Genomic DNA, 27,871 nt, shown 5'->3' on the forward strand with positions numbered 1-27,871 from the left:
TGTAGACTCCAGAGATTTCAGAGAAACTCTCCAAATCCTGTGCTGAATTATAGTGTGCTTCCCTAAGCTGATAAAGACTAACAGAACTCCTGCCTGCCAAGGCACCTTTGCAAACTTGACCTTCCTAAAATTAGAGTGGGGCACCTGTAAATATTTACTAACCAAGCCACAGTGTCAGTGTCTGTGAAAGTGCACCGTGCCCAGAACAAGGGCACTCCTGTCATGCAGGCCTGGATGGGCCTTGGGGGTGCTCCAATAGAAGGGTAGAACCTTTGGACTCTCTATCAGCACAGGAAGGAAGTAGCAATTCACTGATTAAAAAAAAAAATACACACAGGACTTCCCCAATTCTTTTCTGTGTCTTCCCTCCAAAGCTACAACTTGGGAGCAGGTTGTGGATGGGCAACATTGGATTAAGATCAAGATTCCTTCTTTTAAGAGTCTAATGGCATCTGTAAGCTGAGCTTCTGAGTCTTCCAGGCAGCAACATGGAACTTTCAACCCAAGGGAATCCAGGTGAGAACCACAATTATGACTATTTGTTATTCGTTCCTTTGCAAGCATTGTTCATCATCTTCTGGGACAATAGGAAGAGCAACCAGATGTTCCCTGATTGGATTAGAACTGACTTTTGATAAACACTTTTGAAATATTATGTTAGTTAGTAAGGCCTTTTAGTGTTAGTGTTGCTTTTATTTTTTTTTCAATATCTATTTTTCTCTAGAGGTTATAACTGTATTTCTCTCTCTAAATTGAGTTTTTCACCAGGACTAAATGATTACTTCTTGGGAAGAAATCCAGGCTTTTCTGAATCATTTGGAAGTGGATGGAAGTCTTTGGTTCTAAAATAACCATCTATTGCAGAAACTAGATTCAGGTGTTGGCGTTGATGAGATGGCATCTGAGTGTCTAAGACGTTCCCCTCTTGCCTCATTCATCTCAGAACATTCTCTGACTGACCCTCTCCTCTCTGGATAACCCAGGTCACTTAGGAACTAAGTGATAAGCCTGGAGAGCTGGCCTTATTGTGTAGAGATCAGCATTTCACATCTCAGCTAGATGGATCCAGCCAAATTCCCTTTTGTGGGTTTCACCAGCATTTGTTGATGATGCTGATTAGTTTCTGTGATATGGTCTCCTTCACAATATTTCCCCCAGTCCTCACAGGAGAGCAGCACCTGAAGGGGCATGGCCTTCCTTTACAAAGGAAGTTTGGAGAATATAAAGTTGCTCGGAACATGCATTAGGATTTCGCAAAGCACTGTTTTCTCTCTGTGGATATTGATTGTGTGTCATTCCCCCAAAGTATTAAACAAATAAAATCAGCCACATCATATTTGCTTGCTCTGGGAGCAAAGCATGGTAATCTCACTTTTGCGAATTTCACTTCAGGGAATTTGCTAGGGATTTCTCAGATACCGACTTGCTCAAATGAATAACTCATTCCTCATTCACTTTTTGTCTTCCATTATCCGTTGCCTCCTAACAGCTTGGGTGGGGGCTAATTCATCTCGCTTTGCTGCCAGTCACCAAGATTCTGCTTTCGGTTTGAACACAAAGCCAGAAGCAAATACTTGGAGGCCTCCCTGGAAAGTTGGTGGAGATGCTTGAGAAGTACCCTGGCTGTGTCAATGTCTGCTCTGCTGTGCAGGCTTCTGGTAATCAGGAAGCCCAAGACATACAAGGAGGCAGCATCACTTGAATGATTCCTCTCTTGCATAGATGCCGAGGCCCCTTGGAGCATGGATGGGAAGGAAATGCGGTGAAACTTTGGAACGATAACTCAAAGTCAGGGCTTCTCCACTGCAGAGGAGTTACCATTTGGGGTCGGATGATTTCTCTGCTGAGACGGCTGTCAGGGGCACCATTAGAAAGTTAATGGCATCCCTGGCTTCTACCCACTAGGGGCCAGTAGCACCTTCCTTCCCAGTTACACTGAGCCAAAATGTCTTCAGACATATGTCTCCTGGGGAGCAAAATCATCACAGTTGAGAGCCACTGCTGTAGATGGAGTGATAACAGTTTATTTACTGAGGTTTTTCTTTCTGGTTTTTTCCTTGATCATTTTAATTCTAGGATCTGGGTTCCCTTGGTTCAGGTAAGGCACTTCCAACTACTCTTAAAACAGAGGAGTTGCACATAGGGCAAGGCCTTGTGGGGTATTCTGGTGGTTGAAGAGAAACAGGATGCTTAGGAATAAGAGTTTTAGATTGACTATTTCTGATCCTGTTGTGTTCTAGTGAATTTTGGAGGACTTTTTATTAAAAATTTATTTTATTGAAGTATAGTTGATGGACAGTGTGTTTATTTCTACTATGCAGCACAATGAAACATTTATACATATATATGCCTTCTTTTTCATATTCTTTTCCATTATGGTTTATCACAGGATATTGAATATAGTTCCCTATACTATACAGTAGGAACTTATTGTTTATTCATTCTAAGAACAAGAGTTTGCATCTATTTATCCCAAACTCCTAATCCATCCCTTGGAGGAATTTTCATGTTTCCCTCTTCCTCTCTATTGAGTTGTATTTATTCATTGATTTGACAAGCAAACAGCTTCCTAGTTCAGTTTAGAATGTGAAATGCTCATTCTTCCTTGTCCCAAATCTCTCTTCCTAACCCAGCGCCCAGGAGATGGGCAAGCTCTGGCTGTCCAGGAAACAGGCAGGGATTGCCAGTTCCCTATTCAACCCAAACCATTCGATGAGACTCCGGAAATCTCCCGGCAGCAAATACCACTCTGGATCCCGCCCACGTTTTCTGGATCCGGAGAGGCGCTGCCTCTCGAGGGAGTCACCACTCCCCACGGAGGCAAGGTTTTCCTGCCTGGAGCCCAGAATAACACGTCAGCTGGTGAGAACACCTCGAATCTTATTGATTTCTCCCTCTAGTCACGTTTTCTGTTCGGTTTCCCAGACGGGGGGATGAACCAGAAATCATGCTTTTGGGGGAACAGATTTTTCATAGGAAGGAACTAAAACACCCTGAATCGTCAGCAGCCTAGTCAGTGCTGTGAACCCCCCAGCCTCGTGCCATTTCGACTGAATCAGATGACAAGGTCCCAGTCACCTGCTTGGGGCGTTCACGCCTCCTAGCGGTTTTTTTTTTTTTAAAACAGAATAACAGGAGAGCCAAAGCGTGAGCAGCAGCTAAAACAACAGAGCCATGAAAAAAAAAACCAGTCCCCTTTTCTAGGCCTGTCTCCTTGTTCCAGGAGTAGTGAGCAAGGAGACCAATTAATAGCATGGATGGAAGCCGAAGGACAGACGGTTTGCTTGAGAAGGAAAATGAACATTCTCGCTCCTTGATCTATGCCAACTTTGCACGGGGACAGCTGCTGCCACGGGTAAACTCCACTATAGGTTAGCCGTGCCCCAAGGTGTGTGTCACCGCGGTCTCAGGATGGCACAGGGACTCTGGTCTCTCCCTCTCTCGCACCGTTGAGCTCTTATCCTTAAACGAACTTGGTTTTTTGACCAGCTCACTAATTGTGATTGAAAACACCAGCTTTCCCAGCAAGGCACAAGCCCTGGAGTTTAGCAGCAGCAAGACAGGCCCTAATTGCTCCATTTACATAAAAGTAGAAACATACAACTTCTAAATATAGATCTCTGGCACATCGCGCCTTTTGCAATTACAGTAAAATAAGGTACCACAGTTTCCCTCCCGGCTCCTCGAAGCAAGCTGCTCCACCGGGTTCTCCAGGGGCCGCTCCTCCAGGCGAGAACAGAGCCCTGCAAAAGGCTCCAGCGAAGAGACGAGGAGCTTTGTGAAGGAGTCAGTAAATCAGGCCTCCTGCACTAGGTGAAAAGCGCGGTGGCAGCCGGCCACCGTGCCAGCGCAGTGGCGGGGAGGACCGGGCTCTGCGATCCGAAAGGGGACAGAGCTGGCGGGGCGGGAGCGCTCCCCGCGCGCCTCTGTCCGCCTGGGAGCCAGCCCGCAAGTCCCCTTCCTGGTCCCTGACATTGGCCGTGGCTTTCAGTCTTGGCAGTGATAACTGGGTTCAGAGATTCCCAGCTGCACTTACTGATCAGTGATTTCCCTCCCTCCTCCCTCTCTGAATTCTCTAGCTGCCAAAAGGGGGGAAAAATCAAGAGCCGCTCTTAAAAGAAGTTGCCCTTGCTGGTGCTCCGGGTAAAAATAGAGGCGGCCGCTGCGCAAGGCTTGGCCCAGACTCCAGCCCCGCGAGCCGAGCTCGAGCAGCGGCCGCGATCCGGCGTGATCCCCGGGAGCTGCCAGCAGGTGTTGCTCAAGGTACAGTAGCAGGCCGAGCAGCGGGACCGCAGGGCCGGGGTGGGGGAACTGGGGCGCGGGGGGTGGGGGCAGGAAGTGAAAGAGAAACCAAGTCGAGGAAGGAACTGGAGATGCTGATCAGGAGCTGGGCGGACCAGCTCCTCCACTCCCCGGAGCCCTGGAGTCCGGCAGGGAAAAGATCATTCCCCCATCCACAAGAGTCGACAGAAGTTATTTTAACCTTCCTGCTTCCTCTACCACCTCCACCTCATTTCCACTGAGTGAGGAGGCATTTCCCGCGTGGCTCAGCTCTGAGGTTGGGGATTCAGGTGGAGAATGATATCACAGCTGGTGGGCTGACCTAGGCAGGTGGGCACTTTGGTGGCATCCGTGGCCAACGCGATCTGAATCACCCGAGAGAGAGGGTGGCTTCTCTGGTCGGGGTGCTGCATATTCCTGGGACACATATGTTCAGAGAGAGGCACCATGAAATTTTTATCACCCAGTATTTTCTGAGCACGTGCTTGATCCTGCAGTGGAGTAGGTGGATCCCACTTTACAGATGAGTACACTGAGGGCTGAGGTTATCTGGTTAATAAGCAGTGGAACTGGGGTCTCATCCAGGTTGATTTGTGCCCCGAAACTCATAAACATGGTGCTATTTCCAGGACACCAGGGTTCCTGTGGGGGTGAGGGGTGAATTTAGATGCCCCTCCCCAACCCCTAGGTCTCATCCAAAAAGGATGGGGAAGTTCCTTTCTTATAGAGAGGTTGGATCCATCCAGTTCAAACCTGATGGGCAGCTTTGGAGTTAACTAACACCGATCCTGTTTCTATCTTTCCTTCTCAGATTCCTTCTATTTCTCTACAACCTAACATTTTATTTCCTACTTCATTTCTGAATATGCAATTCTCAAACTACTCTGCCCCACCCCAATATACAGTTCAGCACCTACACATTCTCTGTGTTTAGCCAAGACAGACCCCTTGAGACAAACTTCTGGTGTCCTAAAGGAACCTGCTTAAACTGCACATCAGGAGACCAGAGTCTCTATATTTTGCTTGTGGGCACAGTGAAAAGTTTATTTTATGCATGTTAAATCCTGCATACAAAACAACATATCTGGTCATATGGCTTTCATTAGCTCCCAATTTTGCACATTTTATTCAACTTGTCATGAATACCCGACTTAGGCTTCAGCTATGCTTCTTCTAACAACCCTTCATCAGCATTCTTGTCTGAGAATTCCTTCCTCCTGTGTTATCCCTGACTAGCTAACACTGTCTCCTCCCTCCCCCAAAACACCCTGACCAACTTAACTCCAGTTTCAAGAAATGTTCACTTTTTTTCATTAATCTCATGTTGTATTTGTAACAATTTAGAAATCATAGGACTTGAAGTTCTGATAAAGAAGAATCATGTAGGAGATTCTTTTTCTTTTCTTTTTCTTCTAGTTAGATTGGGATTCTAAAGGCTTGGGAAGCATACTTATAAAGTTCACTAGCAGAGAGTGACTATTTCCAAAGTTCTCAATGATAAATGATTTATAAAGCAGGTATTCAATTTCAAGATGTAAAATAATAGTGTAAGTCAGGAGAGGGAAGAACATCATCCCATAGGGATACATATTTCCCTTGGCTTTTTCTCAATAAAACATCTTATTTTAAAAAATTAAGTTTTTCAAGATGTTAAATAATGCTGTAAATCAGGGGAGAGGTGATCATCCCATATAGGTATATGTATTTTCTTATTTTTTCCCTCCCTGGAATATCTTATTTAAAAAAGTAAAATCAGAATCTCTAGGAAGAGCACTGTGAACTTTCTTCCCTGTAAGAAGCAATAAAATACTTTGTAAATAGAGGCAACTTCATGAAGTAACAGATGCTTATGTGAAGATATAAAACTGAGCCAGAATATAAGAAGTGTGTGCTCAATTGGTCAAAGAAAAGTTGAAAGTTGGACCCTCAGTGAGACAGAGTTGTTGGATTCCAGGACTATTCTAAAGGGGAGTCCAGTCAGTCAGACATTTCACTGGCTCACTGATTGCCCAGTAGTGTTACTGATGCCAAGAAAGGCTTTCCATTAGATAATGAGTTATGAAATATGTCTCACACTGGAAAAACCAGTCATCTGCTGATGTCATGCTGATTTTAACCAATCCCAAACAAAGCCCCAGCCCTCCTCTGCTTGACTGGTACCAATGTGTGACTGTACAAATAAGTAGTACAGTATAAAACTCCTCAGTGCCAATACCATGAAGAGGAACCCGGACAGCTCTTACTACATGAGACAAGAGTCTGCTGGTGAAAGAGAGGACCGGAAAGGTAATGCTTTTTAACTTAACTTCTGAGCTCTTTCCACATTCCTAGGCAGGATGGTGAGCAGGACTTTTACCTTCTTGGCACTTCCATGCAGATTGTGATCTGTACCTTTTTATGTGTTCAAGCAAGTGAATAGTGTTTTTAACAGTAGAGCATGCAGATAGATTATGTGTTTCTACAACCCAATTCAGCATCTCTAGGCAAGGACTTGTGTCAAAGAGAAAGCTAATTTTTAAGTTATATTCACAAATAGTAAATTCAGGGAATACACACAAACTCACATACAGAGAGGGTCCTGATGATGAGTTACATTTATCTAAATGCAGGTATTGGGACTCTCAAGTTGTTTGGAGTCATTAAACTTTGAGTTCTATTTCAGCCTCTCTTGTAAAACTTAATTGGACTGCAAAATGCTTTGGGTACTGCATATGGGACGCCAAATAGGTAGATTATGTTATAAATCTTCAGTTTCAAAGATATTTTATTAAGCAGTTATTAACACCAATGCCACCCTTTCCCCATTCTCTTTCACCATCCCCCACTAGAAAAAAATTAGACTCTTCAAGGAATGTTGACAAAATCTGAACAGTAATAGCAGGGTAACTGATGTTCCTGGAGGTAAAAATCCTAAAGGTGGCTGGTCACAGAGAAAGTCTCACAGGCAGATGCTTTAGAAAAGGGGGATGGGGTACCAATTCAAAAAAGCTTTGTTACCTGTGCAAATTGTAATTTTAACTTAGTATCACACTGGTCTCATCCTCCTCCCCTCGCCCTCAGTTCTTATGCTTCTAATAATGTTATTTATTAACTTTTCCCAACCAAAGTGCATTGCTTGACTATAATGCTCTGAACACACTAGGTGTCAGATATAAGCTGACTGTATCTACAGAAACTGAAAGGGCTTGCTTATGTGTGGGAAAGAAACTGAGAGGGAAGGAAAGCTTTAACAGATGGACCTCTTAAAGATACTTCTGCAAGATAAAAGCAATAAGACAGAAAAATGAAAAAAAGGAGGGGGGCGGGGGGGAGGAGAATAAAAAAAAACTCAGAGAGGCATTGTTTAAAAATTCACATTTTTCTTTTTCTGTGAACACTGAAATCCATGATGATTTCATCTGTGCTGTTCCTTTGAGAGAAAAAGAAGCCAGTCTGTTGACTGGTCCGGGATGCGGATAGGGGGCAGGCTGAACTAACTACCCCATGACAGAGAAAATTATTTACCAGTATATTTTAGAGATTCTTCCCCTGCTAGGACCAGTTATTCAAGTCATAGGAGCTCACTGTTTGTATACAATAATGTGGGAAAGGCCAGCGGAATTCTGCATTTTACCTGTGAAGTCAGAGCCAGTGGTGGTGAGCTGTCATCTGTGAGTGTGTGTGCCGGGCAGGAGGGGTGGTTGCTAAAGACAGGGGACAGAGCTCACTTCACGTGACACAAGCGTGTAACCTGCTGCCTGCCTGTGGGTCTTTCAACGCCTCGCTGCCTTTTGCAGTTGGAAAAAGTAGAGTGTATTATATGACCCCAAACAAAAGTTCTGTTTGCACTCCCCTCTGATCGCCTGCCAGTGTTGATGGCCCTGAACATTGAAATATGAATGAATGGGGGAAAGGACCGTCAGCAGGATTCCCACCGGGCCAGAACAGTCAGCTGGTCCCAGTGACACAGTGGCCCCTCTTCTTGACCTTCACCACCTGCCTGCCCACCTCTGGGCACCCTGAGCCCCACCTTCCAGGCAGTGGCCAGGCAGGGTGGAGGGGTACTGGGGCAGGCTGTTTCAGTCTGGTCCTCCCTGTTGATGGAGACAGGGCGTTGCTTGGGGCTTTGCTTGTCCCTCCAAAAGAGGAAGAAGGTGAAGCAAGGAGCCTGGGCAGAGAAAGAAATAGGGTGGAGGGAGGGTAATGAAGAAGAAGTAGTAGAACCGAATCAGGAGAATTTCCTTCCGAAGGGAAAGTAGAACTCCAGAGAATGGTGATATTTGAAGAGAGGTGTGTGTGTAAGGGAGCAGAAGGCAGGCAGCCTGTCAGAGAGAGCTGTCCCTCCCCTTCCTAATCACAGCCTTTACTCACAGACAAACTCCCTCCCTCTCCCATTCACTCACTCACTCAGGGCCAATCGCTCCGTCTCTCTGTCTCCCTCTCTCTCTCCCCCTCTCTCTTTCTCTCTCCCTCTCTCCCTCCCCCCCTCCCCCTTCTCTCCCTCTCTCTTCTCTCTCCCTGTCTCTCTTTCCCTCCCGTCCTCTCTCTGTCTCTGTCCCCCCCCCCCCACCCTGTCTCTCCCTCCCTTCCTCCTTCCCTCCCTCCCTCCCTCTCTCTTACTCGGAGACAGTCAGAACTCTCCTCCCTGACAGCCACAAACCTACAGCCCTGACTGCATTCAGAGAGGGAACCTGCAAACAAAACTTCACAGAAAACTTTTTGTTCTTGTTCCAGAGAATTGACTGAAGAGGAGAAAGGAAAAAAAAAAAAAGAAAGAAAGAAAGAAAAAAACAAAAAGAAAAAAAAAACAACAACAAAAACCCTGTGCGTGAGGGGGGAGGAAAAGCAAAGCCTTTTAAAAGGGCAACACAACAACTTTTGCTGCCAGGATGCCCTTGCTCTGGCTGAGAGGATTTTTGTTGGCGAGTTGCTGGATTATAGTGAGGAGTTCCCCCACCCCGGGATCCGAGGGGCACAGCGCGGCCCCAGACTGCCCGTCCTGTGCGTTGGCCACCCTCCCAAAGGATGTACCCAACTCTCAGCCGGAGATGGTGGAGGCCGTCAAGAAGCACATTTTAAACATGCTGCACTTGAAGAAGAGACCCGATGTCACCCAGCCGGTACCCAAGGCGGCGCTTCTGAACGCGATCAGAAAGCTTCATGTGGGAAAAGTGGGGGAGAACGGGTACGTGGAGATAGAGGACGACATCGGACGGAGGGCAGAAATGAATGAGCTTATGGAGCAGACCTCGGAGATCATCACGTTCGCGGAATCAGGTGGGTGCCTGCCCGGGGATGGGGGTGGGGGGCACACTGCTCTGACAGCCCTCGGCGGCGGAACTTCTTGCCCTCCAGCTGCACCCTGCCTGGGAAGGTCATGAGTTATTAGCGGACGGTAGCGGATGGACCGCGGCGGGGATAGGGGGGTGGGGAGCAGGGGAGAGGACCTCCCAGAGGTGGTGGGGTCCTGGGCTGAGCCCTGGCAGGAGATGGCTAGCTTACACTTGCTCAACTAAGCCGGTCGTCCCGGAGGAAGCTCTCGGCCCAATGTGGAGCAGGAAGGCTGTCTGAGAGAGAGGCTCCCTCGCCCTGCCTGCCCGGGGAACTAGATCAGAGGAGCCAGAGGAAAGTCGGGGCATTTTCTGGTGCTGGGGGGAAGCCCGGAGGCTTCCGTACCCCATCTAAAGTTTTTACTGTGGGTGCGTGGGGTGGGTGGGGTGGGTGAGGGGATGGCGGCAAGCGCAGGATCGGGATGGCATGGCCCAGATGAAGTCATTGTCTTAAAAACATCCCCTTTTCTTTAAAAGTCCAATCAGGGGCCACATCGAGAAGCAGGGCATATCAGTGACAGTCATTTTTACCTTTAGAAACTCTGCCTCTAAAGACACAAGCATCACATTTTAGGCAGTGAAGAACGACTTTGGGGGGTGGGGTGGGCTAGGGAACAGATGACATTGAACCATCAGTCACTTTTGGAACACTGACTTCTGCTCTCTGAACTTAAAAAAAAAAAAAAAAAAGAGTTTTGTTCTCTGTAAAGTTACTAAGAGCTCTCTGCCAAGGAATGCAACCTTGACAAAGTGCTCTCAGATACTACACTGAACTCCCACTCAATCCTTAAGAGGAAGAACTTTAATAAATAGATTCTAATCGTTGGCTCAGGACCACATTAACCTGTTGCTGAAGAAAACAATACCTGTCAAAAGGGCCTGCTGGAGACCAGGGGTCAGGTTATTTTTACAGTTATGTGACCCAGATCCTTTTGCCTGTCTACAAGCCCCTGCATGCTGTGCCTGGGCACACACAGATGTGTTAATTTCATGTTACTTTCATGGTAATGCCAGGCTAAAGAATTGCATCCCTTGCCAAATCCATTTGAAAGGAATGCCATTGTTTTGTTTGGTAGAGCATATGGCCAGTAAAGTATGTGCCGGGACTCCCAGCATTGCTGTTTAAAAGTTTGCCGCAGCAGTATAAACAATTAAGGCAACACTCAGAATTTCCAATCCTGAAAACCTGTTGACTCAGATGTTATATTTTCAAGAAAACCATGTGAGACCAGGGCATCCTTCTGGGGGTGGGGGGCTGGGGGGGGGGGATGGAGCAGATAGCCTGCTGACTTGCTGGCTCCCCCTCCTAGGAAAAGCTCTGGTGTCCTGCAGGCAGTTTAGCTCTCTCACCAGAAGCTTCTTTCTTTTCAAAAAGGTCTGACTTTCTTCCCTTAAAGCTCTTTTTCAATGCAGTCCCAAAGGACTTTTCACTTTATCTCATGAAGCTTACTGGGGGAAGGAGGCAGGTTGGAGTCTTTTTGAGCTGCCACCCAATTTTTCTTAACATTTTCTGAGGTCCTGAGCGGGGAAATGGATTCCAGTGGTCTAGGCGCTGCTCCTTCTTCTGCCACCATAGGGACCCTGTATATGTTTTTATATACTAATTGCCACACAGAATGGCCTTAATTGCAGCTCTTCCTCAATTGGCTTTACCCACATCATATGACTAAGCAGACCTATGCCTTTGGCCACTTTTAACTGTACACCTGATGCTAGCAGTGCATCCGCTTCCTGACTTCTCCAACTTGTAAAGCAAATCACTCCTTTGGCATTAAGAGATTTTCCAGGGAGAGAATTTGAGTTTTTGCCTTCTTTCTTACTTATGGCCTTCATCTCAGTGCCAATCTTTTTGTCAATTATATGAAATCTCGTCATTTTTCAAAAAACCTTTTCTGGTACCTGTTTGGTTTGAAAGAAATTGAGCTACTTTTTGAAAAGGTGGATTCATTTAACTCACGTGTTGACTATAGTTTAAGGTCTATGATAGAAAACTCCTCCAGATTGAATTTACAGCTTGACTTTGGGCAAGTTGCTGGCTTCTTAGAAAAGGTTTTTGACGTTTGCACATTTTTCTCATTTGAGAAGTCTCACGCATCAACTTTAAGTCAATTTAGTATGATTTCACAAAAATGATTGCTCTGTTGACAATCTACTCTTCAAGTAGAGTAAGTATTATGTGAGTATTTTGCTGCTCCTTTAGCTAACCCAGAAGAGAGATTTATCATCAGAAGAATTGTCGTGAATATGTGAAAATGTCTTGTTGCTTTTGGAATAATTCAACCTTAGTAATTCTCAAATGACGTCAAACATCAAGATTTTTAAGATTGGCAAAGGGCATTCAGTTTTTTTTCTTTAGATACCATTCTGTACAGCATAGAATTTAGTGTCACCTGCGTGCAGGTCACAAATGCTCACCCATACATGCATTCTTCAGCCTCATGATTCCTTATTGTTACCTCTACTCATTATGACGGTTGAATAAGGCCAAGACATGGCCATTACAGTGGAAGGACTTGCAAAACTCAGGTGCCAGGAACTTTTTGAACTGAGTCTGTCCCTTGTATTCAGGTGGAAAGCACCCCGCCTTGGTAAAGCTGATATGAGTTGCTGTTGACTAAGCGGTAAAGCATTGCCCTCAGCTTCTCTGAAATGTATTCTTACAAATAACAATGATTTTCTTTTTATATCTGTAACCCCAGATTGCTTACCAAGGTGACTGCATTTTTTGCAAGGCTGGCAACAGAATCCTTTGTTGTTTAACACCTTAAGGACCAGGAGGAAGAGATGAGTAGAGTTCAGCCAACTATCACCATAATTATCATTGAAGCCAAATTAGTGGTCTTCTTGACTTCTCTATCTATTTTCTCTTTTTATGATTTGTGACAAAAGCTACCCAGTCAAAGGAGGATAATGGTATATTTGAGTCTCATGCTGATTCTGGTAATGAGGTTAGCAATTGATAGCACTTACTGAGGAAAGTATAGGGAAAGAAAGACAAATCAAGCACCAAGAAATAGAAAATACGCACACAGCCCAGGTGTTGTTGAAAGCAACACCTACATTTCCTTCCTTAGAACATTCTAGTTAACAGAAGATTTGAGTTAAAATGTACATACACAAATGTTCCCAGACAGAGGTCTGAGGTGGCTTGCTAGGATGACTGTTTTCCTCCACCCCAGGAAAGCCATCTCAAGGTGGAGATGGCTCCCATTACCCCATGCCCATCTTCTGAACTTGCTGGGAATTCACCCTCACAGAGGTTATACACTCTCTTCTCTGAATAATGAAAATAATCGGCCACAAGAGGGCGCATTCCAAAGACTTTTGCTCCTTACCAGTTAATCTTCCAGGGAAACAATTTCACCTACTGGAAGCCCCAGCCTGCATCGCCCTAATCTTGCTGATTAACAATCCGCCCTCCCCGCCCCGCCCTCCTTCCTTTCATCCTGCAGGAAAAGTTAAGATTTTATGGGTTGAGAGGAACATGACTACCTGTAACATATTACATGAGACAGAAGGTAAGGGAATAGGAATTCTAGTCATACATATGGACTTTCCACAGCTCTATGGAAGACAGAGGAATGATAAATTTCAGAAGCAAACAAAGCGGAGCGGGGAGAAGTGTGACCGTGAATCATCAGCAATCCTGATTTGCTCACACGTCTCTCCCTAATACGGCTGCCTGGGCTTTGACAAAAAACTTCTTCCGTCTCCCCTGATATGGTTGCCCAGTTGGCCTGTTTTATCAGCAGTTTTTACCAGCGACAAAGGACAAGTGACTTCAGATAGGGAGGAGAAGTCTATTTATTTAATGCCTTGTGGGAACAGCACGTAAGACTTTGGAGGATGCGTCTGTTTCTGCACTGAGAGTGTAGAGAGAAATGATGGAGAAAAGATGTGAAAAGAGATGGTTTGGGCCAGAGGAGGAGGTGTATTGGAGTGGGTGTGGGGGAGAATCAGGGTAGAAATTCAGTTTTCATATTTGGAAAACCCAGAATCATACCTTCCCAGGCACTTTGTGTAAAAATACATGTTTCTCTTGGCCCCTCTTCTGCTAAAATGTACTCAGGCACGATGTCTTAGCTGTAGTTTAGAATGCTTTATACCCGACTGGTTCCTAGCTCCAAAACCCAAAGTGTAAAAGTTCTCAGGAACTTTGGAAGAAGTCTCTGAAAGTCCGAGGGTTAAACCTTCAGAAATTTTTTCTCCTTTTTGGCATCTAAAATCTCTTTCTCTCTAAATATTTAACCTTTTTTAAAATTGCCATTTAAATGAAAGATGCAGGAATGTGGCCGAGCATTTACAATTCAATAGCAGATCCTAAGCAAAGATATTAAGTCTTAAAAAAAAACAAGATAATTTATAACCGAAGTTCTGCTTCGGCAAGACCCTCTCCTGCAGGTTAAAGGAGGCATAACCTTCAAGGCCTCACTTGCTGCTTTTAGCAGAAATCCCTGGAAACAGTCCAGGTGCAAAATTAGTGCTTCAGGGAACACACATGCTCTATTCTCCCATCAGTGACTGTACCATGTCTAGGCACAGGGAAACGCTGATGAAGAATGGAAAATGAAAGTAACAGCTGTATTTTACAGTGAGCCCCCCCACCCCCACGTGGTGAGTTTAACTCCTCCATAAACAACAAGGCTCTTTACATTAACTTAAATTAGAGACTTAATTATTACCCACATGGAGAAGGGCAGCGTACTTTAAGTAGGACCCTGGTGAGGAGAACAAAACATATCAAAAATGAAACACTGCATGTTAGTATCATTTATTTCATTGGAGTTGCTCATGGACCCATGAACCTGCAATGCTGGTGGTGGGGGGGGGGGTAGGAGCAGCATTTTGTATCCTAGTGTGGGGGAGGGGGAACAACCCAGAACTTGGCTGCTTAACCCTTGGCATGCCTGCCTATATCCTTGAGTGAGTTATGAACACATTTGAAAAATTCTGAGAGCATCAAAGCAAAGGAAAATGTGCTTTCAGGTATTTTCACTTGCAGGTTTCCAAACTCATTCCTCCATTCAACGCCTCCCACTCAGAAACATTTCTGAGGTGTTCCCTACAAGGTGCGGTAATCATCTCTCCTATCCATTTTTAGACACTTTTTTTTTTCTCCCTTTGGTATGTGTCCACCAAACTCAAGAGAGGTTTAAGTGATGAAATATTATCACCCACATGGGTTTGCGTGGGACTTCTTAGTGAATTACTCAGGCAGAGCAGGCTGTGATACAAGCGTTGCTCACAAGCCTCGGGAGGGAAAAAATAGCACAGAGGATGAAAAGAATATTATCATAGAGTAGGTAATGAAAGGTTAGCAAAGCCAGCAGCTATATCTAGTTAGGTAGGTAATAGTGTAGGAACCCGGTACACACCTGTATAAACGAATGCTGTACCACAAAGCACTGTGGGAAGATTTCCATTCCAAGATTTTATAGCAGGAGATATTTAAGTCAAGCCTGAAACTGACTAGTAATTGATCCTAAACACCCCAGCCTTAGGCAAACTCCTTCCATTTTTCGAATTGCTGTGCGTGGAGATTTGAGGATTGGAGCATCCTGAAAGCATCATTGCAGTATAGCCATCTGTCTCAGATAAAACACAGATAAAGCAAATGTAATCAAGTGACTACTTATATTTTTCATGCCTAAGAAATTTGAGGGTTGTAATATCTTTCTGAAACCTACAGCCCTGGTAAATATGAATTCCATCCAGCACCTAGCTCTCTCGTTCTATGCCCCCACCACTTCTGCAATGAAAGCTAGATGTAAAAGAAAAAATAAACTCACTGCTTAATAAGTCAGAATATAATAGAACTTTGAAAATGTACCTGCAAATAAGGTAGACATTAGGAAGCCTTGAATCTCTCTCTTCCCCCTGTTCTCCTGAGCATTATGGCAACGGCATTTTCGTGAAATTGAATCTCAGTTTTATTTTTTTTTCCCTGATAAAATATCATGCAATATACAAATAGCAGTTCCAGAAATGGACACCAGGAGAAGGAGGCGACAGGCATGTCAATTAGTAGGGGAAAATCCAAATGTCAGAAATCTGGGGGAGAGATCCAGCATGCAGGCAATGGAGGCAAATACAGGGAACCAAGTCTTTCTGCTCAGATCATTAAACTGATGCATATTTCAGCACTGCGCCTCTTCCCAGTACGCAGGCGATGCCATGCAGTTAATTATCAGCCAGGACCAGGAGGAAAGTCATTTTATGATGACTCTCTGATCCTAATATAACAGCACCTGACAGACTGAGTCCCCTTTAATGAGTACTCTCTTTGTACAATCCTCTCTCAGGAACACTAAATCATTTGCTTCCAAGTGCAGCTGCCTGTGGAGAAGGGGTGGGGCTATATTGTGCATCAGAAACCACCTTTTGAGAAATGAGGGGCTGCCCTGTAGGCTGTCCCTGGAAGCAAGGGGCCTTGGCTCGCTGACCCTCTGGAGGCAGTTTACATGTGCTCTCACTGGTGCAAGTCAGCCAGTTAGCGTCTCACCACCTCTTCCCAGCATCTGTAGACTTCTCTGGATTTTATTCAAGGAAAGTCCAACGTGGGTGCGTCCGCACTGCCAGCTGGACCCTCTCTTTACTGGGGACCGTCTACCTTCACCCTCAGCCCCTTCTTCCCCACTGGTTGAGGAAGGATTGTAGCAGAGCAGAGCCTGTGAAAATGAGTTACCTGAAATCCAGAGCGCCCTCCCAGCCTGGGGCCAGTCAGACTCTCCCGTTTCACACTCTTTCCTAGAAAAGCAAATCAGAACCTTGTGCCCTCTGGCTCCTCTAACTTAGCAGCTACTCTATCTCTGTCTTTAGAGTGGCACCCTGTGCGGTTTAGGGTTTCAGAAGCTGGCCTGCTTGGAGGCAGAAGGGAGACCAGCAGGGAGCTTGTTAACATTCTCTGCAGGGCAGGGCGGCTGTACCCACACTGGAGGGGACCACAGGCTCCTCCACGCCTGTTCACGGAGCCTAGGGCAGCTTCCAGCTGCCTTTTCCTCTCGTCTCCAGAGGACTGTACCACTCAGAATCTACAGCTGATGATCTTTTGAGAGTTAAGTGATGAAGCTCTGCTTTGTGGTCTCTTCTCTTTCGTTTTCTTAAAAGATAAACAGTAACAACCACCACCCCCCCAAACCCCACCAATTTTTAGCAAAGGAGAGTACTGGATTCCCATTTTGAAAAAAAAAAAAAGTCCTCGTGCTTCCTTAAAAATGACAGTTTTCTCCTCTAATTGTTCCCTGCTCCGGTGATCTAATCATAAACCTAACTTCATGATTCATTTCAACTCCTGCCAGAGATTCGAGGTCGGAGGCAAAGGAATGCTGCTCACCACCACCGCCACCACCACCACCACCATCAGAGCCAATGTCCTTTCAAGTTTATACAGGGATACCAGAGAACCTTTCCTTACACATGCAGCCCTGCTGGGGCCCCGGCCTCAGTGAATTTACCACCAGCACTATCACACTGTTAAATTAAGAACAGAATCTACAGCTCTCCCTGCACCAAATAGCCTTTCTGCTGCAGAGAACTTGAAACCGTGCCTAAAATTTATAGTACTGTAAACATCTCAGGGCTGAGAGTGATAAGTATGGCTGGATTTCCGTTAGCTATAGAAATCCAGGCAGGGAGACCCCCTAGGGAGTTGCGAGTTCTAAGAGGAACTTTCAGATGGTTCTCAGATTTGTGCTCCTCCTGATGCATGTACTCGAACAGTCAGAACCAGGTACACACAGGCAGCAGTTGAGAAAAGAGAACTTGTTTCAGATACCACCAAGTGGTAGCAGGGGAAGTGAGGGGACCTCACTTTGATCAATCAAAGAGTTCTAATCTGGACACCCGCTTCTTACAGTAAGTGTTGTTGCAGGAATATAGGTGCTTGTAGTAAAAGAAGGAAATGAATGACTTTTTCTCATTTTAGAATTAGGCAAGAACTGAGTGGTCCCTGCATTCAACTGCTCTGCCAGTGTAGGGGTCTCCTCTCTTATTAATAACTGTTGTTATATCTGGACTCTCTAAGCAGCATTCAAGGGCTTCCCTGGTGGCTCAGCAGTCAAGAATCTGCCTGCAATTCGGGAGACATAGATTTGATCCCTGGGTTGGGAAGACGCCCTGGAGAAGGAAATGGCAAACCACTCCAGTATTCTTGCCTGGCAAATTCTATGGACAGAGGAGCCTGGTGGGCTATATAGTCCATGGGATCACGAGAGTCGAACACAGCTTAGTGACTAAATCTACAAACTGCATTCTAAAGGAAAGGAGGCAAAACTTCGGGATACAGGGGTAGGAGGTGGCTCTCTTCTAGTTAAGTCCTAAAGGTGCCTCCATTTGTTAATAAAGAAGCAAGTAATTGACTACTTCCTGCTAAATCCTGGGCTATGACAGTGAATGAGATAGACAGGACCTCAGACCTGGGGTGTCCTAAGCTGGACTGGCAGGAGAATGGGGGTGGAGGTGGAGGGAAGAGGGGTCACTTCTAGGGGAAGAAGGGTCATCCCATCTAAAAGTCAAAGCTTTATTAAGGGCAGTCACTGTGGATGGTGTTTGGGGAGCAGGGGTCTTCTAGGTAGAAAGAACAGCAACTGTCAGTGCCTGGAGATGAGAGATGGTATGAGATGTTCATGCTGTGAAGCTGGGTCCCAAAGATGGGGTAGTGGGAGAGAACTGAGCTGGAAGGTGGGAGAAGCTCAGGTAGAGCCCAGAGTTCCGTGCAGTTTCTGTTTTATATTGAGGACAATAGGAACTCAGTGCAGGACTGGATGAAACAAGTGATGGGAATGAATCCACCTTTGGGAAAGATCCCTTTATCTGCTTAATGGAGAAATGATGGGAGAGGGGCCTGACTCCATGCTGGCCTGACAGCTTGCATATAAAAGAAATGGCTGTTGCAGTGACCCAGGAAAGGAACGGTGGAGTGTGAAGCAGGCTGTGGCCATGGAGGAGGCAAGCCCCATGGGTACATGCCAGGAAGTGCTGTGTGTGCTGAGTTGCTCAGTCGTGTCCGACTATTTGTGACACCATGGACTGTAGCCCACCAGGCTTCTCTGTCCATGCAAGGCTTCTCTCTCCAAGCAAGAATACTGGAGTGGGTTGCCAAGCCCTCCTCCAGGGGATCTTCCTAACCCAGGGATGGAATCCAGGTCCCCTGCATTTGCAGGTGGATTCTTTCCCCATCTTAGCCACCAGACACTATGGGCAGTCTTACATAGCAGGGGTGTTTGCATATTTGTTTCGAGGATAATAGTGTTTCCACAGCTTGCTAGATCTTATACTATGTTTTCATCTATCTTATCCTGTTGGGTCCTTCCAAACCTATGAGATAATGGGCCAAATGTTACTATATTATTCCTGTTTTATAAAAGGTAAGACTCAGGTTAAGCAGTTAGTCAGCACACCCAGGCTCCCAGATACGCTCAGATCCAGTCTCTCTTCCTTCTAGAGTAAGAGTTGATGAAGTTTCTCTGAAAAGGGCCATAGAGTAAGTCTCTTAAGCTTTGTGGGCCAAATGGACTGTTGCAGCTACTCAAATCCACGTTCTAGTGCAAAGCAGCCACAGACAACCTGTAAAGAAATGAGCCTAGCTTGGATTCAGTAACAGTTCATGGGCACTGCAATTTAAATTTCATATAATTTTCACATGTCACAGCATCCTATTTTTCTTCAGCCATTTAACAATGTCCAAACTGTCCTTAAGATACATAGGCCTTCATTCACAGAGCCTGGTTAGAGATGATTTGTAACAGAGGCTGCCATGCTTGCCAGAAATTAGGAGGTGGCCTTGAACCTGATACTAACGTATCCCTGCTCTCTTTTGTGCTGTGTTTCATCTTTAGGCACAGCCAGGAAGACGCTGCACTTTGAGATTTCCAAAGAAGGCAGTGACCTGTCCGTGGTGGAGCGCGCAGAAATCTGGCTCTTCCTGAAGGTTCCCAAGGCCAACAGGACCCGGAGCAAAGTCACCATCCGTCTCTTTCAACAGCAGAAGCACTTGCAGGGCAGCTTGGATGCAGGGGAGGAGGCTGAGGAAGTGGGCTTGAAGGGGGAGAAGAGTGAAATCTTGATATCGGAGAAGGTGGTGGATGCTCGGAAGAGCACGTGGCACGTCTTCCCCGTCTCCAGCTGCATCCAGCGGTTGCTGGACCAGGGCAAGAGCTCCCTGGACATACGGATTGCCTGTGAGCAGTGTCAGGAGACCGGCGCAAGCCTGGTGCTCCTGGGCAAGAAGAAGAGGAAAGAAGAGGAGGGGGAAGGGAAGAAGAGGGATGGAGAAGGAGGGGCGGGAGGGGACGAGGAGAAGGAGCAGTCACACAGACCTTTCCTCATGCTGCAGGCCCGCCAGTCTGAAGACCATCCTCACCGGCGCCGGCGGCGGGGCTTGGAGTGTGACGGCAAGGTCAACATTTGCTGTAAGAAACAGTTCTTTGTCAGTTTCAAGGACATTGGCTGGAATGACTGGATCATCGCCCCCTCCGGCTACCACGCCAACTACTGTGAGGGCGAGTGCCCCAGCCACATAGCAGGCACGTCGGGCTCATCCCTCTCCTTTCACTCGACAGTCATCAACCACTATCGCATGCGGGGTCACAGCCCCTTCGCCAACCTCAAGTCGTGCTGTGTGCCCACCAAGCTGAGACCCATGTCCATGCTGTACTATGACGATGGGCAGAACATCATCAAGAAGGACATCCAGAACATGATCGTGGAGGAGTGTGGCTGCTCATAGAGTGCCCAGCCCAGGGGGGATGGGAGCGAGATGGTCCAGAGAAGACAGTGGTGACACGAAGACATGTTTAAGGTTTCTGACTGAAACAACCAGGAAAAAAAGAAAAAAAAGAAAAAAAAAAAAACTAAAAGCAAAACCTGAAGCAGATGAAGGAAGATGTGGAGAAATTCCTTAGCCAGGGCTCAGAGATGAAACAGTGAAGGAGATGGGAATTGCGGGGGAGAGGGAGGGTGGGGTACCGTTCACTTCTTCCTCCAGCCTCCAAGGGGTGACAGCAGTTGCTCAAACGGGAATCTCATCCTCTCCTTTTCAGTTCCCTTTCCGTATGAGCCTCGAAGTCAACTTGTCTGGTCTGCAGTAATGTGGGCTGACACAACCCAAATAGCATCTAGAAAGCCATGAGTTTGAAAGGGCCATTTATAGGCACTTTCCCACCCAGTAAACCAGGTCGTAAGGTATGTCTGTGTGACCCTCTCTCTGTGTATATCAGCCCATGCACACACACAAAGACACACACACCCCTCGCAGACACACGCACATACCCACCACACACACACACACCCCCTCTACACACAGATGAACACACATACGGACCACACACCCCACCATGTACACATGAACACACACACAGACCTCATACACACAGAGACACACATCGAACACACACAAAGGCATTCCCATACCACACACACACATACACATATTCTGGTAAAAGAACACTAGTGTGCAGGTGGTCACACCTTCTTTTTCTGCACCACTTCCGCAACAAAACAATAACCAACATGAAAAAAAAAATTGAGAACAAGAATGGGAAGCATGAAAGATCAAGGAAAAAAGAATACCAAGTTACATTTCGTTAAGGTGCTTATGATCTTAGAACTATGCAACCTAATAGGTTTGAAACTGTTTACCTGAGAGAGAACAAAAAGAGAGACTTTTTTGTATTGGAAGTAACCTGATTAATTTTTATTTTCTTCAAGGAGAGATACTTGAAAGGAATATGTTTGTCCATCTGTTGGATCCAAACATTTCTATATTTTGTAAATGTTGTTTTTTTTTTATCGTTTACTATTTGCACTACAATGGTGTTCGACCTGTCTAATCCTTATTTAACAAGTATTTTCTTTGGGTGGGGGTGGGGTGGGGTTCAGAGCTGCACTTAATGTGAGCTATAAAAGAACTGCTACAGCACACAAAATAGCTATTTTTATTATTATAATTATAATTATTATTATTATTTTGTACCTTAAAAAATAGACACATACACCAAAGACATTTGTGTGAGCCTTTAAACAGTCTGTCTGTGGTTGGTATCATTCACCATCAATGAGTCAGGGGTTGGGATTCAAGGTTGAGTAAGGTGGATTGTGTTCAGGCTTGAAAGACCTGAAAAGTTTGTTTGTTTTTTTTTTTTTTTTGACTCCTTTTACATCCATGAAACAGGACATTTCATACTGGATGTACAGTAGTTGTACACTGTTGGATATCAAGTTCAATCAGATTTATGGAACGCTCCATGCTCGTATGTGTATATATACAGTGCTCGGGCACATGCATGTCTGTGTGTATGTATACATGTGGCGCATCGTGTCCATACACATTTTAAGCACTTCAGGCTGTCATTTTTTAATGTTCTTAAGGCAATGAATGTTTGTGTGCAAAACACAGTATTTTTAAGAAGGATAGGCTATCGTTTTTGCTTTTACTCTGAACTAGGTGGGCACATTTCAAAAATTTGTATGGGAAAAGCCTGGGAATTCCAGTGAATATTCAGCAAGACCCTCTTTTAATGTACAGGGATCCAATTCCCTCCTCTTTCTTGTCCTCCAACCCCATCCTACAAGTTACTTACTCCCTACAGAGAAAACAAAACAGGAAACTCGTGTTCAATCTAGGCTGATAACATATGTATTATCTGTTGGAATCAATCTTAAATCAGAAGCTTTTTCAGAAAAAAAAAAAAATTAACCTGTAGGCCAGGATAAAAGAAGTGGGTGCATTAAAAAAATTTTTTTATGATTAAAGTCTGGTTGTGAGAAATATTACCTGTGCAGCTGGACTAAATAATGTTGCTGTCACTAGTTAAACAATAAATAATTTGGGGGAAGGTGTTTAAGAGCATGGGAGTAAGAAAAAGAATGGGAAACAGGAATGAGGGCAGTAGTAAAAATCCCTGATATTTTAATTTACAGCCCAAATTCTTGACGTATAAATTGGTATGCATTGATTCAGATACAAAAAGGAAAAAAAGAAAACCACTTTGTTTTATAAATATCAAAGTACATGCTTAAAGCTAAATTGTTACTGATTTATCCTATGATATTTAGCTTGCCTAGGTCATACGTTATTCATTTATGTGCTTTTTAAAATACAGAGCCTTACTTATACTGACTTGTTGAAAATTGTGAAAGTTGGGGGGAAGAAAGGTCTCATGGGGGAAATTATGTTTGTTAGAATTCTGTAAAATATTGGAGCTTTCAGCCCTATGCCAATTTGTAAAATTTTTTTAAAATTAATAGTAGGAAAATAAAGTATCAGTGAGAAATCATTCCCAAGGTGGTTTAGCTCTTCTTGAGAAACAGACCAAATCAGTCTGCTCTCTACTGGGCTGTATGTAGGCAGATTTAACGTTGTTACCTGGCTGTACATACTACAATCTAGAGGTTCATCCTTTGTTATGCAGGAAACCCCACACAAGTGCTTAAGAATGGATTCTAATTAAGTATGAGATGGAGTGCATGCAACATTGATACTTCCTCGCCCTTAACCATTGACTAGGAAATTGGGCAGCTGAGTGTCATGAAATTTTCATGAAAAACTTTGAGGGCCTTTTGAACTTCTTATTTTGCATTGGAACGAATAGAGGAACCTACGAAAATAGTATGCGAAGCCAAGTCCTAGTTCACTGTGTAATAGCAGAGGTGGCCCAGGCAATAGACAAAGTGAAAAGAGGTTGAAAAAACAGCTGATCTCTGTCTGTGGCTCCCATTCATCTCAAATATGTATGCCATCTACTGAAGCCTTTAAATCCTGGATGTGTTGAGGGTACAGTGGAGTTTGATAGTGGCCACAGTAATTAGTAGCAGAGCTAAATGAAATTATATATGACAATATTTTAATGGGAAGATTTTATTTATTAAATTACACATCTCCAAACTTTAACTAAAATATTTTATTAAATGTATATGACCTTGAAATAGAATGATAAATTACAACTATCTTTGATAATCTTGGAAGTTATGCAACTTTGTAAACAGCCATGTTGTTCATGGAGCAGTGTGAGGTCAAAAGAAAAAGCTTTTAAATTCCACCAGACTATGTCTTCCCCGTCTGTTTTCCTAAAGCAAGTTTAGCTTCATTTGATCTGTGCTCTTTCTGTAGGGCTCATCTCTAGGCTCTTAAAAGTCTACCCACATCCAGTCTTCAAAGATCTGAAAAGCATGTGTTCCCAAATAATTTTTAAGAATGCTAAATATATTGTAGATTTGATTGACTTTTTCTTTTTCTTTTCTTTTTTTCCCCAAAAGTAAGGTGAATTCCAGAACACTAAGTTGAGATTTTCTTGTCTCTGAAGACCAATCAATTTCATACTTATTTAAGATTGATTCCACACTCTGATTTTAAGGAGAGTACCTGCCTTCTCCTCTTAGATAGAACAAGTGAATTTTGTTGTCACCCTCGAGAGATTGAACGTCAAGGTGACTCTAAAATCAGAAAAGGCAAATGCCTTAGTGCTATTAAGCTTAGACTCAAATGATCATGTTTACTTGAAAAAATGATTTCCTGTGGGCCTTTTGGCAACTTCTCTTTTCAATATAGAGAAAAACTTAGTCACCCTGAAATCCTACACAATAAATGGAACTTGTAGATGTGGGCAGAAGTCTTGGGGGTGGACACTGTGTATGTTTAAATTAAACCCTTTATCACTGAGAAGCTGTTGTATGGGTCAGAGAAAATGAATGCTTAGAAGCTGTTCACATCTTCAAGAGCAGAAGCAAACCACATGTCTCAGCTATATTATTATTTATTTTTTATGCATAAAGTGAATCATTTCTTCTGTATTAATTTCCAATGGGCTTTACCCTCTATTTAAATGCTTTGAGAAACAGTGCATTGACAATGGGTTGATATTTTTCTTTAAAAGAAAAATATAATTATGAAAGCCAAGATAATCTGAAGCCTGTTTTGTTTTAAAACCTTTTATGTTCTGTGGTTGGTGTTGTTTGTTTGTTTGTTTTATTTTGATTCTTTTTTTTTTTTTTTTTGGCATATTACATGCAGTTCTTTAACCAATGTCTGTTTGGCTAATGTAATTAAAGTTGTTAATTTATATGAGTGCATTTCAACTATGTCAATGATTTCTTAATATTTATTGTGTAGAAGTACTGGTAATTTTTTTATTTACGATATGTTTAAAGAGATAACAGTTTGATATGTTTTCATGTGTTTATAGCAGAAGTTATTTATTTCTATGGCATTCCAGCGGATATTTTGGTGTTTGCGAGGCATGCAGTCAATATTTTGTACAGTTAGTGGACAGTATTCAGCAACGCCTGATAGCTTCTTTGGCCTTATGTTAAATAAAAAGACCTGTTTGGGATTTATTATTTTTATTTTTATTTTTTTGTCTTATTGATTTCCCAAGATCAACCTTGCACACATATTGCCATGTCTTTTGCTGGATGATAATTTTGTTTCTACCATAATTATCTCTGGAAGAGTATGAGAAAAATAGATCACATGGGAGAGAGAGAACAAAAGCTGAACTAAGAGAGCTCAAATAGAAAAAGAATGTATCTTGCTGTGGCAGGCAGAGGTTTGTAATGGATTACAGGTACTTGTGAAATGAAGCGAAGTCACTCAGTCGTGTCCAACTCTTTGCGACCCCATGGACTGTAGCCTGCCAGGCTCTTCTGTTCATGGGATTTTCCAGGCAATAGTCCTGGCGTGGATTGCCATTTCCTTCTCCAGGGGATCTTCCCAACCCAGGGATCGAACCCCAGTCTCCCGCATTGTAGACAGACGCTTTACCGTCTGAGCCACCAGGGAAGCCCTGTGAAGTGAAAGTGAGAGTTGGTTAGTCATATCCGACTCTTTGCATATCCAACTCCTTGAACTGCAGCCTGCCAGCCTCCTCTGTCCGTGGAATTTTCCAGGCCAGAATAGTGAAGTGGATAGCTGTTCTCTTCTCCAAGGGATCTTCTCAACCCAGGAATTGAACCCAGGTTTCCCGCATTACTAGTGGATTCTTTACCATCTGAGACACCAAGGCGGGTACTTGGACCAGAAATATTTAAATTAGATACATTTTGTTAACTTCCCATTTCTCAATGGCAAAATTCTTGTAGTATTAAGTAACAAGAAATAGACATTTCCTCTTTCTCTCCCTCCAACTTTCCTCCTTCCCTCCATCCCTCCTTCTTCTTCCTCCTTTTCTTTCTGGATGAAAATCTGGAGTTGCATGGAACTCCCAGGTCTCAAGAACTACATACACAGGAAAGAAACAGACTGGTACCAACCAGACCCATTCAGAATCACACAAGTACAGTCCCAAATGAACTGATCCTTTTCCTTCACTGTTGTTTTCATTGGTATCGGTGCCCATCTTAGAGATTATATGGAGAAACTAACTTCCGTGAATGCCAGTACAAATAAGCATGACTTCATGCTTCATGTTACTTGCGGTTCCCACCTCATTGTTTCAACCAACCAGAACACTAGACATTGATGACCCTGCTTTTAAAGATGAATCTGAGACATGGTTGCTGCTAAGTCACCTCAGTCGTGTCCAACTCTGTGCGACCCCATAGACGGCAGCCCACTAGGCTCTGCTGTCGCTGGGATTCTCCAGGCAAGAACACTGGAGTGGGTTGCCATTTCCTTCTCCAATGCATGAAAGTGAAAAATAAAAGTGAAGTAGCTCAGTCATGTCTGACTCTTCGCGACCCCATGGACTGAAGCCTATCAGGCTCCTCTGTCCATGGGATTTTCCAGACAAGAGTACTGGGGTGGGTTGCCACTGGGATTAAATAACATTAATTAGATCTAGGATTCCAAGCCAGATCTGTATTCAAGTCTCAGATTAATCTTTTCTTGCTGTTTTATACTTCTAGTTTTTTTTCTTTTTTGGTTAACTTCCTTATGTTCCAAGGGGAAAAAAAAGCTGATGGAGGAGGTGGAGGTTGAGTGTTGAACATACTTATAATTTTTTTTTTAAAACGCAAATACTTTACAACTGCCAGACAATTTACTTATGTCCAAGAAAAATGCCCAGTTCATGTAGATTCATGTGTGTGTGAGTGCTCAGTAACTCAGCTGTGTCTGACTCTTTGGGAACCCATGGACTATAGCCCTCCAGGTTCCTCTGTCCATGGAATTTTCCAGGCAAGAATAATGGAGTGGGTTGCCATTTCCCACTCCAGGGATCTTCCGGACCCAGGGATGGAACCTGCATCTCTTGTGTCTCCTGCCTTGGCAGGCAGATTCTTTACCACTGTACCACCTGGGAAAGTTCCAATTTTTTAAAATTGGAAAATGAGAATTGCTATAGTTTTCCTTTGCATTTATTAATTTCTCTCTTTTTTTTCTGCTTATATTTTGCTGGAGGAAACCTTTTGTCAGAAGTATTTTACTTTACAGGCCTAGTGATGTGTGTGTACACACATGAACACAGGCATTAGCCTTCATTTCCTGCCAAATTTAATAATGAATGCATATTAACAACTGAGTAAAATCCCACTGAACTACAAATGAGTAGCACTATTATGAAATTTATAATAGACATTTTAAACATTATGGACATTATCATAAGTAAGAAAAAAACTAAGAGAAAACAAAAGTCTGTTATAGGAAATTATATAATTATGTATATATGTGTATATATAAAAACATGTATGTATTTGTAATATATATATTACATATCTAATACACACACAGAGACATATATTTGGGGCAGAAAGAGAGAGAATATGTCATTATTTAAAGGGACCATCTAAATCCATTTTATATAGAGATTTGATCCTTTTTCAGAAATCAGTTATCTGAGGAGTTGTCCAAACTGAAGGGAAGAGAGAAGCACAATAATTCCTTCCTGCATCAAAGCCAGTGTCTGCTTCCTTAAAAAAATTTAGTGTTTTTGCATTTATCTTAAAATAATTTTGATGTTTTCCTTTCTCTGGTCCATGAAAAGGTAGGATCCATAGAAATTCTCCATTATACCCTTTCAGGGTTTCTTTAATTGTCATGTCATCAGGGCCTACAGTTTAAAAAAACAAAAAAGAAGACAAATTGTTTATCTACAAGCCCAGCATCACAGTGCTGTTTCAAGACTTCTTAGAAATAGAAAATTAATTGCTCCACTTGACCATGTCCACTTTTGAGAAAAGTCTGTCATCCTAGGAGTCCTACCATGCCTTTAATTCACTAGAGGGATAGAGAAGTACTTTTCCTGCAGGAGACTTGGCAGATAAAATCTGCAAGCGTTTTGGGAAATATTAGGTCAACTGATTGAATAAAAATGATGAAGGATCTTCCTTTTTAAAAAACTGATTTCTGC

At 43.8% G+C, this 27,871-nt stretch overlaps 1 protein-coding gene across 3 annotated transcripts; it reads left to right on the forward strand.

Annotated features, from left to right (window-relative positions):
* The first annotated feature begins 217 nt into the window (after positions 1–217).
* On the forward strand, positions 218–24,935 carry INHBA (inhibin subunit beta A). Of its 3 annotated transcripts, XM_040260929.1 has the most exons (4): positions 218–516; positions 4,080–4,263; positions 8,995–9,537; positions 19,427–24,935. In XM_040260929.1, the coding sequence occupies exons 3-4, from the start codon at positions 9,150–9,152 to the stop codon at positions 20,314–20,316; spliced, it is 1,278 nt and encodes a 425-aa protein (XP_040116863.1). In that variant the 5' UTR covers positions 218–516; positions 4,080–4,263; positions 8,995–9,149; the 3' UTR covers positions 20,317–24,935. The 3 variants fall into 3 exon arrangements, with proteins under 3 accessions (XP_040116863.1, XP_040116865.1, XP_040116864.1); XM_040260931.1 differs by lacking the exon at positions 4,080–4,263 and having other exon boundaries at positions 305–516; XM_040260930.1 differs by lacking the exons at positions 218–516; positions 4,080–4,263 and adding an exon at positions 6,411–6,567.
* The last annotated feature ends 2,936 nt before the right edge of the window (positions 24,936–27,871 follow it).

Source organism: Oryx dammah, unplaced genomic scaffold, assembly GCF_014754425.2.
Source record: "Oryx dammah isolate SB20612 unplaced genomic scaffold, SCBI_Odam_1.1 HiC_scaffold_18, whole genome shotgun sequence".
Classification (NCBI taxonomy): domain Eukaryota; kingdom Metazoa; phylum Chordata; class Mammalia; order Artiodactyla; family Bovidae; genus Oryx; species Oryx dammah.